The 19,080-nt window shown below is 41.7% G+C and overlaps 2 protein-coding genes across 3 annotated transcripts in view; one reads left to right on the top strand and one right to left on the bottom strand.

Moving 5' to 3' along the window:
* Positions 1 to 18,490, top strand: part of LOC137650061 (protein fem-1 homolog C-like) — a 169,598-nt gene extending 151,108 nt beyond the window's left edge. For both annotated transcript variants that reach the window (XM_068383118.1, XM_068383109.1), the window contains 4 exons: positions 1,931 to 2,131; positions 4,523 to 4,741; positions 4,974 to 5,163; positions 15,296 to 18,490. In XM_068383118.1, coding sequence (XP_068239219.1) covers positions 1,931 to 2,131; positions 4,523 to 4,741; positions 4,974 to 5,163; positions 15,296 to 16,376 — 1,691 coding nt within the window. In that variant the 3' untranslated portion in view covers positions 16,377 to 18,490. The remainder of the gene's footprint in view (positions 1 to 1,930; positions 2,132 to 4,522; positions 4,742 to 4,973; positions 5,164 to 15,295) is intronic.
* Positions 1 to 19,080, bottom strand: part of LOC137650070 (uncharacterized) — a 640,515-nt gene that overhangs the window by 381,550 nt on the left and 239,885 nt on the right. The window lies entirely within an intron of this gene.

The following is a 19,080-nucleotide window of genomic DNA, read 5'->3' as shown; positions in this document are numbered from 1 at the left end:
TACCTTTGAAAGGCCAGGACCTAGAATCCAGCTGGCCACAACTTCAATCATTCTTCATCTCTTCCTTACTAGCAGGGACCAGAATGACTTGGCCTCCTGTTCCGAGGGAGGACAAAAACTCTTCCTTCTGTACGGAATGAAAAAGGAAAGAGATTAATAAACTCTATTTCTGGTTTTGTTGAGGATCCCTACCCCCAATTCAATCACACGAAGCAAGAATACCTACCCCAGCTCTCAGGAAGAACCTGTCAGAAACATTTTGCAAAAGCAGTACTGTAATTTATGAACGGGAGTACCCAGAGGTTCCTGGATGCCTTTATCCTCGAACCGGTGGTAAGGGCTCAACAGATCGTGTAGCAAATGTAGCTCTTCTACGGCACAAGAAGTATCTCGTGTAAGATAGCATTGATAAGTCTAGAATGAGAGGGAAGATAGTCTGGCCTTTTATCTCTACTTTCTTCCCTTCCTGGGATTGCAGCATTCACTGGGCTATTTAGCTGCTCTGAATGATGGATATAGGTGAGCTACATGATTGAGCAACCTTTCTTAGCAATAAATTTTAGAAGTCTCCCCCTCATCCTCCCAAATGAGGCGGGGATGCATGAATGTACAGTATGTACCCATGTTCTTATATGACCATATGTTTAGACAACATATCCTCCACTCAGATATAGGTTCTTCTTTGACTGTATAACAGTCCATGTTTGTGACCTAACCTAACGATTCATCTTTTATGTCTATGTAAACCAGCCAGTTGGTTATAGGGACTTCCTCCCTCATAGAAATGTCTTCTTTAAAGGATGAGGGTTTGTATTTATGTAGGACAGATCACCAATTTTAAATGTAATTTTGTATTTTTCCCAACTGTAACAACCCAAGCCCTGTAAGTTGCACTTCCTGCCCCCAATCTAGATTTAAGGTCAAAATGATTATTAGGTGTGCTGGTGAGATGGGCTCCCCCACCCCCACTTGCCAGTAACTACTGACACATCATTTTGAATTTTAGCAGTCGGGTGTTAGCAATGCTAAAAAGATACTCCTATTAAAGAACTCAGGTTTATATAGTTAGAAAAAATAAAAATTACTTGAAAAATTTGTATTTGTCCAGAAATTTTATGAATGAGTATGTCAAAATTACCTTGTCTGTTAACATTTTTATAGCTAAAATTTAAAGTTTCTGTTTTATAGCCAAATTTTAAAGTGTCACAGCATATAAATTACTGACAAAACAACAATGGCATTCACCTATTCACCAAGAATGAATCTGTTGAATGTTAGAGATCTTTTCAGCTGTAGAATTAAGCTGCTTAGGTTATTTATACAAATATGTTATTAAAGGTTTTAAAACATATTAAATTGCATGCTTCTAAGAAGCCAATTATCATGAATTCTTTTTTTATCAATAATTAATACAGGAATGGAGATAACTTAAATGTAACATTTAGGAAATGTGTATTTATTATGTTTTTAGTTGACCATTGGATTCTTTTAAGTCCTTTTCTATTTAAGGATATACCAAAAGACCATATACTTCCCTAGAAGTCTCAACAAAATAGAAAAGTACCACCATAGCAAACAAAAAGATCCACAACTACCTCCAGCATCAGAAGACTGATAAATTTATTCTTTAATTATGTTTGCTGGATGAACTGCTTTCAATTTGTTATCATTGTGATATTGAAGTCCATTTTCATCTTTGAATCCTGAGCCTATAAAATTAGTTTTTTTTTATTTTTATGTACAGTACATATTTGCCAGCATTCTATGACAATTTTTATTTTCCTTGAACCTAACGTTTTTATGTGATATTCCTTGATGAAATAAATGCATTTGTGTACTACTGTAATTGGTGAAAGATGGGTAATGCATATTTTAAGATCTATGAAATTTCCAGGTTTGCATTTGCAATCAATCTTTATTTCTTTTACAGTTGTTTTTGACGGCGAGACCATAGATGGGGCTCCTCCTCTATGGTGCGCTGCCGCAGCTGGTCACTTAGACGTTGTTGCCTATCTTCTTTCGAAAGGCGCTAACGTCAATGCCACAACGAAGACCAACTCCACCCCCCTCAGAGCAGCCTGTTTTGATGGACACTTCGACATAGTTAAATATCTTGTAGAGCACAAGTCAGGTGAGATTTATAATCAGTTTGACGTTATCAAGTGAGGATTTACTGTATACTATACAGTATGTGCAGGCATTTAATTATAAAATTATTCCATAAAACTACTGGTAGTAAATGTATATTTAAGCAATGTAATTGTTACTTGTATCTACTTAATTTCTATGAACTTCCCATGGTGTTCATACTTTATTGCTTCTCTTTCAAAGGCTGGTTTTGTATCAATGTATAACCTAATACTAAAACTTTCCCATTTATAGGCTTAGGCCTCTAATACACGATTGAGATAATCTGGCAGTAAATGACTAACATTGGCTTGGGTATCCAGATCCAAATCATACCCTTTTTATTGGTTGTCTTGTCATATAGGAACCGGGCCTAGGAGTAACCCTGTAAATGACTGAAGTTTGTATCTGTGTAGGAATAAATGTTTTTTTTCTTAATGAATCTTAACCCTTTTACCCCCAAAGGACGTACTGGTACGTTTCACAAAAGCCATCCCTTTACCCCCATGGACATACCGGTACGTCCTTGCGAAAAAATGCTATAAAAATTAGTTTTTCATATTTTTTGATAATTTTTGAGAAAATTCAGGCATTTTCCAAGAGAATGAGACCAACCTGACCTCTCTATGACAAAAATTAAGGCTGTTAGAGCAATTTAAATAAAATATACTGCAAAATGTGCTTGGAAAAAAATAACCCCCTGGGGGTTAAGGGTGGGAAATTTCCAAATACCCCGGGGGTAAAAGGGTTAACTCCTGGTCACGGTGCAGACTACCGCAATATAATAAGACTTACGAGGGTTAGACTCAGCCCAAGCCCTAGTAGTATATAAACACAGGATGAAGGAGAACAGGCGTCGACATAACTTTGCTGCAAAGGTAAAGTTTCAGCGACTACTTTAGTTATTGCCCTAACAAAAACAAACTAAAATCTGTGTTACAGTGTTGAAGGAAAATCACTACATATGTTTGGCTAACTACAAGTACAGTAAAGCCAGGTATTTGAGAATGGGAGAATCTCATATCAGTCGCAAAATTGGGGCTGAGGATCTCAAGTTATACTGTGCACCTTCACATTAGCATTCTTGGCTTAACCTCTGTTAAATCGTTAGTAAATTCAATTTCTGAACTGCTTCAATTTAAGGAAACGCCAGCCCTTCCCCAATAAATAATTTTTTTTTTTTGCTAGAAGAGTAGTTATTTATCTAAACTTTCATTAAAAGGTTGAAAAAAAATGAAAAGAGGAAACAATATTTACCGGTATAACTCGATCGGGCTCCAAAATAGGTTTGCCTGTTGCTATAGGAGCTTAGTGTGATATCCGGATGAGGAGAACTTTTGCTACTCATATGGACATTAGTTTTAAATGCCAACCATATGATAATCATAAGTTATGAAAAACAAAATATATGATAAGTATGTTAACATGCATTATAGTTGAGGGTTTGTTGAATTTATGAAAACCTCACTCGCTAGTAAATAATTGACATTGAAAAGAATGAAAAGATTAAAAAGTGAGGATTCACCAAGGAACTTTCTTCACTCCAAAAGATGCAACTAATTGGACTAGAAGAGAAAACCATTTTCCCCTTCCGATATTGTAAGATTTTCATAATCAGAATGTTGCCATAAATTTTGAATAAACAAATGCAGCTACTTATGTTGAGTAAAATATGAAGTTACTACAAAAAATACAGTGATAAATAACCTAGCTTATAATTTGATTTATTACAATAGATAGCTAATAAAATTTAGTGTCTAGACAACTGGTGGCCATATACTATCATGTTGAAAATAACATCTCATATCAGATAAGGGCACAAAACACAACTAAATAATCTTTGCACTAAAGTAATTTAAGATAAGAACAGCTGTACTGTAAGACGAAACTTTAACACTTATTGATAGGGAAAAATTACAAGAATTTGGCAAACTGGCGAGTTGCTGTTGTGGTGCAAAAGGTAGGGTTGAGGTCGTGGCAGCTCCATTATGGGGGCTACTCCTTTGGGTTGAGGCTCCTACCCTAGAAATCCCTTGGGTGGGGGATGTGTAAAGGATAGTTTCTTTTGTCAACCATTGAGAGCTCACATTTTGCAGATATAAGTACAATGACCTGGTGGTTAAGTTCATCAAATTAATGCTCTGTTGAATTAATAATACCAAAGAGAAATAATATGCTTGTGTTAAATTACTGTGACAAACTTGGAATATCTCCTTTAGATTTTATACTTTATGAAGATAATTTTTAAGAAAGGTAAACAAATTGAAAATGTACTGGAAACACACTAATGTAACAATTCAGAATGGCCTCCCTACCCCCAGAGTGCTTGGCCTTATATATAGCCCTATCTCCATATAGATGCATTGATTTCTTGACTGTAACTTTTTATTTTCAGATATTGAAGTCGCAAATCGCCATGGACACACCTGCTTGATGATTGCTTGCTACAAGGGTCACTTTGAAATTGCCAAATATCTCATAAACATCAATGCTAATGTTAATAGAAAGAGTGTTAAAGGGAACACAGCATTACACGACTGTGCCGAGTCGGGATCTCTTGAAATCATGAAGTTATTGCTGGATCATAATGCAAAAATGGATGTGGATTCATACGGTGAGTCCCCAACCCTTATACTGATCTTATAGAAGTAATGAGATTGGATAATAATTGTTAAATATCTTGCTAATTGTATTATAAAAACAAAGTGTTATGGACTGGAATGCAGATATTTAATATGCTGATTTTAGAGCTCCATTGCTTTTACTGATTTAGGAAGTATTTAGAATATTTAGATCTTTATTAAAAGCATGTCTATTGCTATATATCATTGTTTACCATTTTACAGGAATGACACCTTTGCTAGCTGCCAGTGTAACTGGGCATACACACATTGTAGAGTATCTTATTTCTAGAACAGACTTGATATTAAAAAAGGACAAAATAGATGCCTTAGAACTTCTGGGAGCTACTTTCGTTGACAAGAAGAGGGATATGCTTGGTGCTCTTAGATTCTGGAAAATGGCCATGAGTGAAAGGCAAGTTCCAAATTATAAGTACTGTACTGTATTTTTATACTCTATCTCAATACTCCTGCATTGTGCCGTCAACTCTAACTTTAGGTTATATTTTACAGAAACATCATCCAAAAATACTGAGCAGACCATTGATTTTCAAGCTTTCTGACCTAGTCACATTGTTATTTGATTAACTTACTGCCCATGCTCTATAACATTTTTTTATAATTTTTATCATTTCTCTTTGAGTTCACATTCTCAGACATTAACATCCACCCCATCAACTGTACTTGACATTCAGAATTCAGTAGTTTTGGCACATTAGTTATGAAACTCAATGCAATGCTCAATAACTTTAGTTCCAGCTGTGACCATATTAAGGAATGATTGTCTGAATAATATGAACTTCATTTTTATTTGAGTAGAGTACTTGTGATGAGTTCCTCATTTCATGATTTGTTTGGTTTTATTGAATTTGATTTTTGGTTTTAATCTTTTATATGGTTTTCTTATATGTTTTTGTTACTTTCTTATTTGTTTTCCTTTATTTCATTTTTAAACTTTACTTTGAAAACACTTTCCATTTTGGAGACTATCTTGCTATTCAAGCTCTTAATTTGAATTCATATTGCATTATGGGGGTTTCCTCCGCAGTTGCACCTTGTCAATAGTCATCCTCAGCCCCAGTGAGCTGCCTCAAGACGCAATTTTGCTGCATCTGTTTATCCTTTTGTGGGTTTTTGGGTTCATCACATTCTGTTTTTTACTAGTGTTGCAGCTTGGCTAGTAATATGAAAATCATAAATACTTGGTTTGAATTGCCTTGTTAAGAGTTGTTGGCACTAGAAAGGTTAAGAAGAGAGGGGAAATTGACAGAAACATAGAAATAACTTGCATATTATAAACTGCATATCCTCATTTGTTTTAGCTTGGTGCCTTGAATACATTATCAGTTTTGTAATCATGCAAATTTATTTACATTCCATCAGGAGTGTAAACACGTGGGATGACACTGTATTTCTATGATCCTCCTGTCTTGGATCCTTTGTGTCTTGTGATCTTTGATTTTTAATATGGGAGACATTTGAAAACCCATTTCTTGATGTCTGTCTTTAATGCCCTCCAAATATATCGCTCAATTAGGATACAGATGATGGAGCTACCTGAAGTCTGTGATAAATTATGAGCAAAGTTAAAAGCCATCCTCCTCCAAACCAAAAGAAACCCTTTGAGTTACTTACTTACTTTACTTTACTTTACTTTGATGGCTACTTTTCCGGTCCCATACAGCAGGGGAACCCCACTCTCTACAGGACCTCCACTGTCGTTTTACCTTATTCGTTCAGAGTAATTAACGTTTCATGCCTCATATTCTTCATTTATTGTTAAATCGTCACTATCAAAAGACTCATGAAATACGAAAGTCTTCAGTTTCCTCTTGAAAGCCTTTATGTCTTCAATCATTTGAATGTTTCGTGGGAGTTTATTATATAGTTTCGGGGCCGCATATTTAAAGGCTCTAGAGCCTAAAGTAGACATATATCTAGGTTCCAACAGTTTGAAGCCATCTGTAACTATTCTCGTGTCGACACAATTTGTTGGCTGCACAATATGTAGCAGTCTCTTGAGTATTTTGGACGCCCTGTTCTAATAACTTGGTGGGTTATTGTACATACTGTATTTTAAATTCAATCCTCGCTTTAATCGGTAGCCAGTGTAAATCAATTAGTATAGGAGTGATCCTTTCTCTAGGTGGGACGCCTTTTATCAGTCTTGCTCCTGCGTTTATTATGTTTTGTAATTTCTTAAGTTGCACTTTTGGTAAAAATGTAATAGATAGAGTTGCCATAGTCAATCCTGGTAATAACACAGTTTATCACAAGTTTCTTTACAGAATTTTCATCCAGGTACTTTTTTATAAACGCAATATTTCTTAGATGATAACCAGCATTTATTATTACATTATTTATTTGGGCATTTAGAGATAGGTTGCAGTCAGGAAATACACCTAGATCTCGAACTTTACTAAATAACGGCACCGAGTCATTATTTATGTTCATTTGAATATCACCTAAGTTTCTCACGCTGTTTCTCTTGCCCACCACCATGAATTCAGTTTTGTTCTCATTTAATTTTAGTTGTTTAAATGTCATCCATTCTCTAACACTATCAAGGATTTGGTTTTTAGTTTCAGTAGTGTTATCTATATCATTTATGGAGAAGTAAAATTGTGTCATATCTGTAAATAGTTTAAACTTGACTCCATGCCTTTGCAGTATTTTCGATAGACCATGATTATAAATAGTGGGCTACCCTCAGATCTGCACTCTTTGGTGTAGACTTGAACAGTTCTACCTTTACTTAAGCCAGATGGCTGTGATACTCACTGACAAAGGAAACTGCAACTGTTTTGGCTGAAGTATTTGACAGTAAACAGACTAATGAGAAACTTCCTCATTCCTGTTTTCCTGAGGCCAAACTATCCAGTTTAGCCTTTTGGTTCTGTGAAGTTAAAACAAGAGTTGTTCCAACACGGAGTACTTACCTCGAACTACTTTCTTAGGAGTATCTGGGATCTCCTCCCAACTGACCAGAGTTTTGTGTAGTTTACCCTAGTCCCGTTTTCTATGAGGGGTAACCTCAGGTGGAGTGATACACGCTCTGAGGCTAACCCCAGGTCAGAGAGCATGCTTGCTCAGGTCTCGATCTCCAGTAAGTTCTCTGGTCGCGTCGCGATAACATCTCGACGCTCTCTCCTTACCCAGTGCGACCCTTTGTGTCCCCAACCCCCCTTTTGTGTCTTACGCGGTCCCCACGTGGACCCATTGTGTTCATTCTATACCCTTTCGTACCCTTATCCTCTGTGTTCGTCGTGTAGGGGCAGCTTATGTTCTCCTACAGCCACGTGTCCGGAGTGCGAGTCCTGGAACGAGGTGCAGTGGGTGCGCTTCGGCACCAAGAAGAAGGCGGCGTCCAAGAGGTCACATAGGAAGACGAGCCTCTCCTCGCCGCTTACTTCTCCCGATGCCTCGTTGAATGGAGCTTCTCAGCCACCTTCCCCTACCCAGAGTAGGGGACGAGGTAAGTCAGTTGTGGGGAAGAGGCCCATTGCTCTTCCCCAGGAGTCTGAGTGGGTGCGGTATAGCACCAAGAAGAAGTAGGCGACGAAGAGGTCGCCTAAGAAGTCTAGCGTCCCTTTCTCCCTTGCTTTGCTGGGCGTCTCGTCTGACAGAGCTTCCCTACCACCCTCCCCTACCCAGAGTAGGGGACGAGGTAAGTCCGTTGCGGGGAAGAGGCCCGCGTCCCTTCCCCAAGAGTCTGATCTTCAGGATAGTGGGGTTGTGGTGTCGTTCCAGACGAGTGAGGAGCCTGAGGGAGGGGCGGGAGTGTGTATGGGAGACAGAGTCCTGGTGCAAGCAGGCCACGTCTCCCCTGATGACTCCATGTGGGGGGAAAATGTCCCTAATCCTTCTCCAGTTGGCGTGTTTTTCAGTCACTTCTGCAGCCGAGGCCGTCGCCGAGAAGGAGCCTTCTCCGCCGTGGGACCCCCCAGGAAGCTCAGGAGACGAAGGGAGAAGTCCCGCAAGAAGTTGTCGCGTTCTCGCTCCCCCTCGAGGTCGTGCCACGAGAGTCGGCGCTCAAGATCCCCCAAGAGCAGTGAGTGGGTGGTGGTTCACCTCGACAGGCTGCTGGAGCTAGCTGTGGCGCCGGGCCCTTCAAGTTGGCGTCCGAGGACGAGCTCCCCGGATAGATACTCCTCTGGCAGCAGCGGCGCCCGACGGAGGGACTCATCATGGCAGGTTCCAGTTGTCAGGCGTAAGTCCGCGAAGGTTCCGTCTCCATCCGCCCAGCGGAGGGAGTCGCCCCTTCGGTCTGGCAGCCAAGTCCTGACCTCCAAAGGCCATCTAGCTCGTCACGAGCGCAGCCCTCGGCTTTCCTCAACGGGCAGGCCCGCAGATACGAGAACCTCCGGAAGAGTTGTTGGACCCAGGAGGGAGGCCCCCGTTCCGACGGCGATGCCCGTCCTTCGACGTGAACCCCGGCGACCCTACAGCAAGCTCTGGCAGACTGGCATAAGTCCGCGAGGGTTCCAACTCCTTCCGCTCAGCAAAGAGTCGCCCCTTCGGTCTGGCAGCCGTGTCCCAGCCTCCAAGACTTTGACAGCCAGGTCTCGGTCAACAGGCATAAGCCCGCGAAGGTTCCGACTTCTCCCGCCCAGCGGAGAGAGTCGCCCCTTCGGACTAGCAGCCTTGTCCCGGCCTCCGGTTCTTCGATGGCCCGCCCTGAACGAAGGAACCAACCAGCCAGCACGGGGAAGCCCGCGGCTCCATGGATCTCCGCAGGAGCTCCATCCGTCCAGCGGAGGTGGCCGCTGGCTCGACCCGGCAGCATGGCATCCATACCCGGCACCACGACAGCTCCATTCAGGCTTCGTGGTCAACCGCTGGTATACCAGGGTACTCGCACCCCACGGATTCCCCGGGAGGGGGTAGACCCATGACGGCTACCTCCGTCCCAGTGGCTTCATCCGTGATGGAGATAGCCGCTCCATCGTCCCGGCCAGCCCTATCCAAGCATTGGAGGTGGCCGCTGACACACCCATGATGGCTACCTCCGTACCGGCGACTCCATCCGTGATGGAGCCAGCCGTGACATCGTCCCGGCCAGCCCCATCCAAGCATCGGAGGCGGCCGGTGACATGGCAGGGTACTTAAACCCTACGGATTTCCTCGGGAGGGGTAGACCCATGACGGCTACCTCCGTCCCAGTGGCTTCATCCGTGATGGAGATAGCCGCTCCATCGTCCCGGCCAGCCCCATCCAAACATTGGAGGTGGCCGCTGACACACCCATGACGGCTACCTCCGTCCCGGCAGCTCCATCCGTGATGGAGCCAGCCGTGCCATCGTCCCGGCCAGCCCCATCCAAGCATCGGAGGCGCCCGCTGACATGGCAGGGTACTTAAACCCCACGGATTTCCCCGGGAGGGGGTAGACCCATGACGGCTACCTCCGTCCCAGTGGCTTCATCCGTGATGGAGATAGCCGCTCCATCGTCCCGGCCAGCCCCATCCAAGCATTGGAGTTGGCCGCTGACACACCCATGACGGCTACCTCCGTCCCAGCGGCTCCATCCGTGATGGAGCCACCCGTGCCATCGTCCCGGCCTGCCCCATCCAAGCATCGGAGTCGGGCGCTGACATGGCAGGGTACTTAAACCCCACGGATTTCCCCGGGAGGGGGTAGACCCATGACGGCTACCCCCGTTCCTGACGGCTCCATCCGTGACGAAGGCAAAGTGGTTTTCTCCCTAGCGGGTCGAAAGGGGCTATTGCCTCTCCAGTGGCTGCCTCAGTGGCCGCTGGAGAGAGACCCCCGCACCTTTGCCTAGTGCCTCTTCGGCTCCGTCCGCCCGTCGGATGTAGAAGTTGGCACACGTAATCTTTCCCTTGCCTTGCCCCCCGTAGGGGAGCTTCGTCTCCTCACTTAGCCTTCAGACCCTCCTACTCGGGCTCCAGGAGAGGGTGTTCAGGCCGCGGCTCTCGAAGGAGTTAGGAGGAGGAGGCCCCCTACTCCTGCCGGCGCCTCAGGTGGGGGGATGCTTCGAACGATCTTGGCAAGCATGGCGGGACCACGGAGTGGATCCGTGGACCGTAGCAGTACTAAAGGAGGGGTACAGGCTTCCCTTCCTAGCGGACACCCACCTCGGATCCCAGATCAACAGGCGGAGTGGTTGGCACCCAAGGACCCCTTGAGAGTAGCAGTATTGCAGGAAGAAGGCTCGGCAATGCTGGCAAAAGGGGCAGTAGAACCAGTCAAGAAACCGAGTCCAGGGTTCTACAACAGGCTCTTTCTGGTGGAGAAGGCGACAGGGTTCTGGAGACCGGTCATAGACCTTTCAGCCCTCAACAATTCGTGTGCAACACCGACTCCAAGATGGACACTCCGAAGTCGGTCCTAGCGACCTTGAATGAGGAGGACTTCATGAGGTCCATAGGCCTCAAAGATGTCTACTTCCAGGTTCCTGTTCATCCCTCCAACAGGAGGTTCCTAAGGGTAAAATGGAGTACCAAAACGTTGCAGTTCAAAACCCTATGCTTCGGACTGTCGACAGCTCTCAGGGCTTCACGAAGGTCTTCGCCACAGTTTCAGGCTGGGCCCACGAACATGACGTCCGCCAGATTCGGTACCTAGATGACTGGTTGTTGCTTTCAGTCTCAGAGGAAGTACTGAGGGAGCAAGGCGAGAAGCTCCTGCACTTCTGCAACGTTTTGAGTATCATCATCAGCCTGGAGAAGTCCCGGCTGATTTCCTCCACCAGGATGACCTATCTAGGGTTGGTTCTAGACTCCCGGATGGCAAGGGCCTTCCCCTCCGCGGAGAAACTGGGCACCCTAGCCCTTCCTGTCGGGCCAGCCCAGGAGAGCCAAGGACTAGCAAAGACTGATAGGACTCCCCGCACAAGATAGTCCTGGTGTCCCCGGAGACGAAGGAAGTCCTGGGGTGGTGGCAATCGGAACGAACACCCTCAAGGGAATACCCTTTGCTACCGACGCTCCGGAGATGCTCCTGTTCATGGACGTATCCAAGGAGAGCTGGGGTGCCCATCTTCTCGACAAAACGGCAAAAGGTAAATGGGAAGTCGAGGAGACGAACCTGCACATATACGTGCTGGAGATGAGGACCGTACAAAGAGCGTGCCTAGAATTCGTCCATCTACCCCGGGGAAGCTCCGTGGCTCCAGGGTGCGACAACGCCACGGTGGTGGCCTACGTGAAAGAGCAAGGAGGACTGAAGTTGAAGGAACGGTGCAGTCTCACGATGGAGTTCCTAGAATGGGCTGAAGTGGAACAAATCAATTTTTCAGCCAGGTTCTCTCCGGGGAAGAGGAACGTCCTGGCCGACGGCCTCAACAGGATGGGTCAAGTGGTAGGGCCTGAGTGGTCCCTATACCCAGAAGTGGTCAAAACCCTCTCCCTGAATTGGGGCTCGCCGGTGATAGACCTCTTCGCCACGAGACTAAACGCACAGCTCCCCGTGTTTTGTTTTCCTGTACTAGATCCAGCAGTAGCGTTCGAGGACGACTTCCAATGAGACGCACGGCCAACCTGTGGGTGACTTTGGTAGTGCCCTGGTGGCCAGAGAGAGAGTGGTTCGCGGATCTAAAGGAACTGGCACGCCTTCCACCTGGGCCACTTCCAGACAGACCAGACCTTCTCCGGCAGCCTCACTTCCAGAGGTTCCATGAAAACCCTTGGTCCCTCCTTCACGCGTGGAGGTTATCGAGCGTCTCCTGAAAAAGGAAGGATTTCCGTCGAGGACGGCATCAAGGATGTCAGGGTACCTGAGGCGTTTGTCAGTCGAGGTGTACCAGGCGTAGTGGGCTACCTTTTCTAAGGGGTGCTCCTCGAAGAACATCAGGCCGTTAGGGGCCTCCATTCACGAGATAGCAGACTTCCTGGTCTATCTCAGGGACGAAGTGGGCATGTCCATCCCAAGTCTTCCTCCTGAAGGACATAGACCTGCGTGCCTCCAGGTAGATCTCGACGCTCTTCAAGAGCTTCGAGCAGTCGTTTTCCCCCCAAGCCATTAGAGTGCCCCAGGGGGATGTGGCTAGGGTACTTGAAGATGCTTTTGGAACCTCCCTTCGAGCCTCTAAAAGACATTCTAGACAAGGAGCTCACCTTCAAGGCAGTCTTTCGTTTAGCTCTGGCATCAGCAAAGAGCAGGTGAGATTCTTGGTCTGTCGTACGAGATCTCGCACTCGAAGGGCTGGCGAGAAACTACTTTCAGATTCTTACCCTCCTTCGTAGCCAAGACTCAGAATCCAGCTGTTTGGGACCCCAAAGTTGAAGGGTTCTCAGTTCCAGCTATCCCTCGCTCGGACAACCCGAGGGACTTGCAGTATTTAGAGAGGACAGCTAGACTTCATCCCGAGATCAAGAGTCTGTTCATTTTCCTCGGGACTGTGAAAAAGCCAGTCTCCAAGAACACTTTCTCCTTCTGGATAAGGCAAGTGATCGTCAGGCCCTACAGTAGTGCAGGGGTCCCCTTTCCAGGAAAGCCCAGACCCCACGGTATTTAGGGGTCTAAATACTTCTTTGGCGTTTGAGAAAACATGGCAGTGGGCCAAATCCTGAGGGCAGGTACTTGGTCTAACCAGTCGACCTTTACGGCTCACTACTTGAAGGACTACTCGAGAAAGTCCCTGGGCAGGTTCTCGCTCGGTCCCGTCATTTCCGCGCTCCAAACGGTTTAAAGGTGTAGCCCCAGTGGTAACTGCGGGTAGTAAGTCCAAGAGACACAGGTTCCTTCCTGAGCCCCCTTGTTCTTCCTTCCCCTATTTCCTTACTGGAAATGACTCTGGTAGCCCCCTGAAACTGCCATGAGATACACTATCATTGGAAGGACATGTCTCCTAGGATTCTTGTAGAAGTGAGTTACTTAGACACTAAGATGGATTTTTGCGTAGTTTTCCCTATTTTCTCGTGTTTTCTTTGAGATCAGCAGAACCTAGTCTCCTACCTAGGTTCCTCTTCTATTCTCGTCACAGTCTCTAGGTCCTGAAGGACACTCCCACCTCTTAGGTACAAGTCTCCTAAGAAAGTAGTTCGAGGTAAGTACTCCCTGTTGGAACAAATAACAAATTCTAAGTAATTTGTATTTTTCCTAACAGTACTTACCTCGAACTACTTTTGGGTAATGGCCCGCCCATCCTACCCCGAGTGCCTTGCTATCAAGAACTTACTGGAGATCGAGACCTGAGCAAGCATGCTCTCTGACCTGGGGTTAGCCTCAGGGCGTGTATCACTCCACCTGAGGTTACCCCTCATAGAAAACGGGACTAGGGTAAGTTACACAAAACTCTGGTCGGTTGGGAGGAGATCCCAGATACTCCTAAGAAAGTAGTTCGAGGTAAGTACTGTTAGGAAAAATACAAATTACTGAGAATTTGTGAATTTACTGGACCTTGATGCTTATGGAGGAGTACACTTTTTTTTTTTTTTTCATTGTTATTATAATTTCTTAGCTTTTAAGTAGTCTGTTATTTCTCCATTAGTTAGCAAGAAGAGGTTCTTTTTTCACTTTTTGGAAATTGGTAATGTTACTCTGGGGTAATTATGTTCGGGGTAGCTCTAGCCCTCTTGATTACTGTCCTATTTCTGCAAGTCTTGTATTGTCTAAAGTTTTTGTATGTCTTTTGGCTAAATGTCTAGATAGCTATGCTGTCAGTAATCTTCTCCCTAATTTGCAGTTTGGATTTCACAAAACTGGTACATGTGAAGGGGAACATGTGATCTAACTATTTCCAATGCTGTACAGAAATCTCTTGATTGTGGTTACAAAGTTTGTATAATTGGCCTTGAGTTTTAGTGCTGCCTTTGTGTTAATCCTAAGGCTGCAGAAAGTCTTGCTAGCCAAGTTGATTAAGGTTGTGCATGAAGTTTAAAATATATATACATATATATATATATATATATATATATATATATATATATATATATATATATATATATATATATATATATATATATATATATATATATATATATATATATATATATATATATATATATATATATATATATATATATATATATATATATATATATATATATATATATATATATATATATATATATATATATATATATATATATATATATATATATATATATATATATATATATATATATATATATATATATATATATATATATATATATATATATATATATATATATAATATATATATATATATATATATATATATATATATATATATATATATATATATATATATATATATATATATATATATATATATATATATATATATATATATATATATATATATATATATATATATATATATATATATATATATATATATATATATATATATATATATATATATATATATATTGTAAAATCTAATAGGAAAAGTTTGTTAAAAATCAAAGTTTTATATATACCTTTGGGTCACATGGCTTATATGACTCGCTGGTAAGATTCGTCAAAGTAAATAGTTTTAATAAAATTTTATATTTGATGCGTACCTGTGAGTCAGTAAGCTGCCTCCAAAAAATAAGAAAATAAAATTTTGTTTCTTACCATCATGGGTTGTTTTTTAATTATTGTTTTTCTTTTCAGATATGATAATGGCATAATAATTTATCCTAAACCAGTACAACAGTCACCAATTGCTGCATATGAAAATTCAGTAGAAGTTATGACATTACAACAATTAGAAGAAATAATTTCAGATCCTGATGAAATGAGAATGCAAGCACTTCTTGTAAGAGAAAGAATATTAGGACCTGCCCACCCTGACACAAGTTACTATATAAGATACAGAGGTGCTGTATATGCAGATACTGGTAATTTTGATAGATGTATAACGCTTTGGATGTATGCTCTAGATATGCAGCAGAAAATTCTAGAACCATTGAGTCCAATGACACAGAGTTCCTTTGTATCATTTGCAGAATTATTTTCTTTTATGATGAGTGAAGCCAAGAATCGTGGCAGAAGGGTACCAGTGGTAAATTTCTGTGATATGATGCGTGTTTTTGAAAAATGTATGAGAGAAGTTGAAATTGGAATGTCTCAGCTGAATAAAGTCAATGGATGTGGTAGTATATTAGCCAGTGGAGGTGAGAGAGATACCACTTACTTCCATCGTACTTTAGTTATAACAATGCATTTAGTATGTTTGCTAACGAAATTAGGTCCAGGTTTATCTGCTCTTCAGCGATATACAATGAGAAAAGCTGTGTATGAACTAGTTCAACTGAATCCTAGAGGGTCAGGAGGAGTAACACCTTTACATTTAGCTTGTTCAAGAGATTCTTCTGCAACAGTCGGCAGATTTCCTATTTGCACTTTTCCTAGTATGGAAGTTGTAAATCTTTTGCTGGAAGTTGGTGCGAATCCATGCACGACAGATCATCAGGGTAATACGCCTCTCCATACCCTTGCAGGTAATAAACAGTGTCGTAGGGAAATATTGAATGCTCTTCTCCTTGCCGGTGCTCATTTAGATACTCTTAATAAATCGGGTCAAAGTTTTGGTACTCTCCGGGCTTCACGTGGACAAAGGATTCATCAATTAATTAACCCTTTACAGCACACATCGCTACAGTGCCTAGCTGCTGCAGCACTTCGAAGACATGGCCTTTCATATAAAGCAGTCTTACATCCTCGACTGTCACAATTTGTTGACCATCACTGATCCTTAATGTATATAGCTGCAGTAGGAATATCCAGCTTATTGTACATAGATTTAATAGATAAGCATGTGTACAGTATACATGTATATACACTGATATATATATACAGATCTATCTTTACATTTGAGTAAAGGCATTTGTAGCCATTGTTGATATGGTGATGAATGACATCACCTCCAAGTGGCATTATAATGTAAGTGACCCTCCCAGCTTGTGACTGTCACGTCGTGATTGGGATTCGCATTCCTTGCATCAGGCTTCCCATGTTTTCTAGAAATCTTTACTCTAAAGGTCAAGGGAATTTGGCTATGTGCTGGTGATTTCAGTTTAATCCAGAAATGGTAGACAGTAGTGTGACCAAGTAATTCAACCGGATTCGTGAATTTGGTCCTATGTGGCACAGCGAGTTTGCCTTAGCTGGTTAAAGGTAAACTGGGACAGTAAAGTTATCAGGATTTAAAAAGGTTTGAAAACCATATCTTAATTTTTTCATTACCAATGTCAAAAATTTTAGTATCAGATTTCTAAAATCATTTACCACAATGACCATTATTTTTATTTTACTGCTGTGCAGAAATTCTTTTGACCAAAGTGTGAAGGCTTGAGGATTATTTGAAGCAGTGAGAATTAATGGGTGCCAGTCTCAAGTTGTCCATGGCAGCAGTGATATTCAGGAAATTAAAGACTCCTATTCAGCAGCAATATAAGGAGTGCAGCAGGTGCTTTGGATGTCTTGAATCTAAGTGGTGTGATGATGCCGTGCTAAGAATGACACTACATTTGCAAATTGTGTATTCAGTGTTGTCTTTTTGGATTCATTATGGATACATGTCATAGTATATGCACCGTATTCCCTATGCTCTTCAATTTTAGATATTTCCTTTCCTAGATAAAAAGGGGCTTTCTGTTTATGCTCCCTATGTCAAAAGGTTAAAACTATTATTGAAAATATGCATTGTACAAGGGATTGAGCAGATACTTATGATATTACTAAGCTACATTGAAGAATGAATCTTAAATCTTGTCCTTAATCAAAGAATTGCATTGTGCTGTTATGTTTTTCCAGCCTTAGAGGGGCTGTTTAAAAAGCCAGCAAATAATGCAATAACATACCAGTCTTGCGTATCCTTAAGAGGGTTTGTTAAAATGGTTAATGTGGCCTGAAATAACAATGACAATGGATTTTAGTGTTCCTCACACAGTTGGTTTATCTGTGATAAAGTTTATATTGTTGGTGTGCTCTATATTAGTATATAGTATTTACACAATTTTTGTATTAGGAATAATTTTCTTTTGAGAATTGTGATTAAAGTAGGCCATTGTTTTCAAAGCAGAGATATTTATTTGCTTTTTTTTTCCACAAGAGTTGAGGCTTTTTGTGTACTCGGTACCATTTATCCTGAAAAATACGATGTTCCTTGTCATCAAGTGAAAGTTGTGTGAAGAATTTAATTTAGTCCAAGGTAAAATTTTATATTTTTCAATTTAGACTTATTAGTCATGTGGAATCTTACATTTCAAGAGGAGAAATGCTTCCTTCGTCTGTGGTTGGAAATCCCAAATGATTTTTATTAAACTTGATTTTTTATTTGCGATATAAGTAAAGTTTATTTTTTTCCTCTGTTAATTTTCAGAACCTTCAAAACATGTTTTCTTTTTATAAAGTGTTTGGCTTGTCCCTTATTGCTTACTCCTGCAAAGTAAAATGTTCTTTATACTTTTCTATTCCCTTTTATGTTTAGAGTATTACTGTATCTGGTATACAGTTGTTATATTTAGGAATTTGTATATTTGTGAGATTCTTTTAGGTTTTCTTTATACACTAATGTGAATCATTTGAGGTTTTCATGACATGACATAGTGAGAACAATATTTTGAAGTTCATGTATTTTAAAATTTTAATTTTGGCATTACTTTAAATAAATCCATCACCTGACAGTATTGCAAATGAAGTGAGACAAATCTTTTGTTATGTTAAGAATGATTTTGAACATGTAGACACTGGATGATAGATATGGGTTCAATCTGTGTGCACTGACCATAATTATTTTTGGGTTTAGCACACAAATTGCAAGATGGTGTGACTTTTATCATAAAATAAAAAAATTCAAGATACTGTGCGACTTTAAATTACCTTGAATGTTAAAGGGAAATTTTAAGAATAATGTTACTGGCTAATTAATAGGTACAAGATTGCTTTTGATGTTGAAGAGATTATTTTGTATGATACTGATTTATAGCATTTAGGCTGAAGAATGCTCAATGGTGAGATGCCTCATAACGGTAGTGTAATCAAAGCACCCCAGTGGTGCAATGTAGGCATCAATTAGGGTTTTTGCAGCATTCGTTCCCCCGCAGTACTTGCTTTTATAACCTTCTACTTTACCTCCAGTCTTGCTTCCATCTTCCTGTCCAATCTCTTCTTTTATCTATCCTGGATGCACTTGGGTATGGCCTCAAAGGTCCCAGTGCTAGACAATATAGCCAAAATATGACAAATTTGGAGATGATTTATATTTTCTCTATCACAAACCTGGAGTTATTTATGTAGATATTCTTTCTGTGGCAGCTGGAGGTAGCCATTAGACTGTTAAGTACGAGGTGGCAACCCTGCCTAACCACCTAGTGGGTAGGCAGGGGATGGCTGGGAGGTACCCAGCCACCTCTATATATACTCTCACAGCAGGGTGACACATCACTTTTTAT

Source organism: Palaemon carinicauda, chromosome 1 (assembly GCF_036898095.1).
Source record: "Palaemon carinicauda isolate YSFRI2023 chromosome 1, ASM3689809v2, whole genome shotgun sequence".
NCBI classification, from domain to species: Eukaryota; Metazoa; Arthropoda; class Malacostraca; order Decapoda; family Palaemonidae; genus Palaemon; species Palaemon carinicauda.
Note: the sequence above shows the minus strand (reverse complement) of the source record. Positions and strands in the feature narration are given on the sequence as shown.